General features: G+C 50.3%; 1 protein-coding gene across 1 annotated transcript; it reads left to right on the forward strand.

Moving 5' to 3' along the window:
* The first annotated feature begins 588 nt into the window (after positions 1 to 588).
* Positions 589 to 1,110, forward strand: LOC120656061 (proline-rich receptor-like protein kinase PERK9). The gene has a single exon (XM_039934058.1). It carries the CDS (start codon positions 589 to 591, stop codon positions 1,108 to 1,110), a length of 522 nt encoding a protein of 173 aa, XP_039789992.1.
* Positions 1,111 to 1,796: the final 686 nt, after the last annotated feature.

A 1,796-nucleotide genomic window follows, 5' to 3' on the forward strand; every position in this document is an offset into this window, starting at 1 on the left:
TAGAAAAGTTAAAACGACTAATAATTTGAGACGGAGGAAGTAGTTAATTAGCACCAATAATATAATGGCACCAAATTAATTTGGAACACACACAAAAGAAATGCAAGTTCTTCCTAAGTAAGTTTGCTCCTACGACCTACATGCATAGAGAAACACTACTTCACTTGGTTTCCATCAACACGTGTATATACTCGTTAGACACATACAGGTCATCAGGAACTGATCCATGAACAAAGGCAGGCAGGAGGCGCACCCCAAGAAACGGTCTGATCGTATGGAAGCCATGGCCACGCCATCCACGCCCAGCATGCTCCGTTTGAATTCTGAAAGAAAAAAAACGGCATGAATCAAATGCTGTCGAATTGATAAGCCCCAACATCAAACGCTGCTAAAATTCTCGCGCAGCAAATAATCACAGCACTTGCTCGCTGCTAAAATTTGGTGGTCCTCCGTTTTATGATGCCAAGCTGCGTGCATGGCGTGGCCCCTTCCCCGACCCCCTCCCGTCCCCGCTCCACTATATAAAAACCCACGCCATAGCAAACCGTACCCCAACCACAGCGGAGGAAAGCCACCACCTGTGCCAATATGGCCTTCGTCTGCCGGCTCTGCGGCTTGGTGTGGCCCACGACTGAGCTGCTCACCCAGCACTTCTTGGAGCACGGGTGGGCGCACCGGCGGCTCTCCGCAATGCCGCCGCCGGCAGCCCCACGCCCCATGATGCCACCCGTACTCCGGGCGCCACCACCGGCGATGATGGCTCCGGCCCAGCCTCTGCTGCCGCATAATTTCCTCCTCATGAGCACGGCGCCGTCTCTGGCGCCACCGCGCCCAGCACCGCCGCCCGGCGTCCGCCGCATGGCGATGGTGGCGCCGCCCGTGCAGCCTCCTGCTGCCTCGCCGGCGCCGGCGCCGGTAGCATTCGTCGGTCCCGGTAACACGATCCGGATGGTTCCGCTTCGTCCCAACCCTGCCTTCTGGGCGAGGCACCGCTCGGGCCTGGAACCCTTTGTGGAGTACCTGAGCATCGTCAGGCCGAGGCCGGCGTCACCGTCACCCTCCTTTGAGGACTGGATCCAGGACGCCGACTCGTCCGAGGATGAGGAGTGAGCTCGTTGCTGATGAGATCGAGCAACTTATTATTACTTTGGGCAGCGCTCTCTCTCTCGATGTGTTGAGATCTGATCGTGCGTGTATGGTAGCGGTTATATGTTATGATTGTACTGAATTTTCTCAAAAAGGATAATAAAATAAAATCTTTAGATGCGGTCTCGTACTATTAATTATATAATCAGTAAGTTCAAGTTTTTCATGCCACATTTCTACAAATCCAAATTTTCCCCATTTCTTACTGGAGGATACAATAAGCTATCACTGACACTAACGCTCGAAGTTTGTATTCTTAAACACAGATGGAGAATCTCATCTTTCACTCATCACTAGACTCTTTTGTTTGTGTAGTATGATTAATTTCCCTCAAGGCTACCAGATCCCATTTCTCATCAGTCAATTCACAACCTCCTTTAGTTAACTAGATGTATTGATTTCTTCATGTGATGATCATTCCAGCTAGCTCACTTCAATAGTTTGTGTCCATATATATGTGTTCTTCTAAATCTACACATAATTCTACTTAATTATCTTTTTGTTGTCGTGTGCATTTGATATGACACGAAGTGCGTCCGCCTCACGCAGTAAAGCAGAGCCTGACGCCATGTCATCTTGCCTCGCAAACAAATCGACCAATGCCAAGCATCCACATATGACACGACACGACACACTCCTCCATTGCTGCC

The sequence above is a fragment of the Panicum virgatum genome, chromosome 1K (genome assembly GCF_016808335.1).
Source record: "Panicum virgatum strain AP13 chromosome 1K, P.virgatum_v5, whole genome shotgun sequence".
Taxonomy (NCBI): Eukaryota; Viridiplantae; Streptophyta; class Magnoliopsida; order Poales; family Poaceae; genus Panicum; species Panicum virgatum.

What these genes read in the sequence shown, in the direction of transcription:
- LOC120656061 (XM_039934058.1), top strand. Translation starts at nt 589, where the DNA reads ATGGCCTTCGTCTGCCGGCTCTGCGGCTTGGTGTGGCCCACGACTGAG.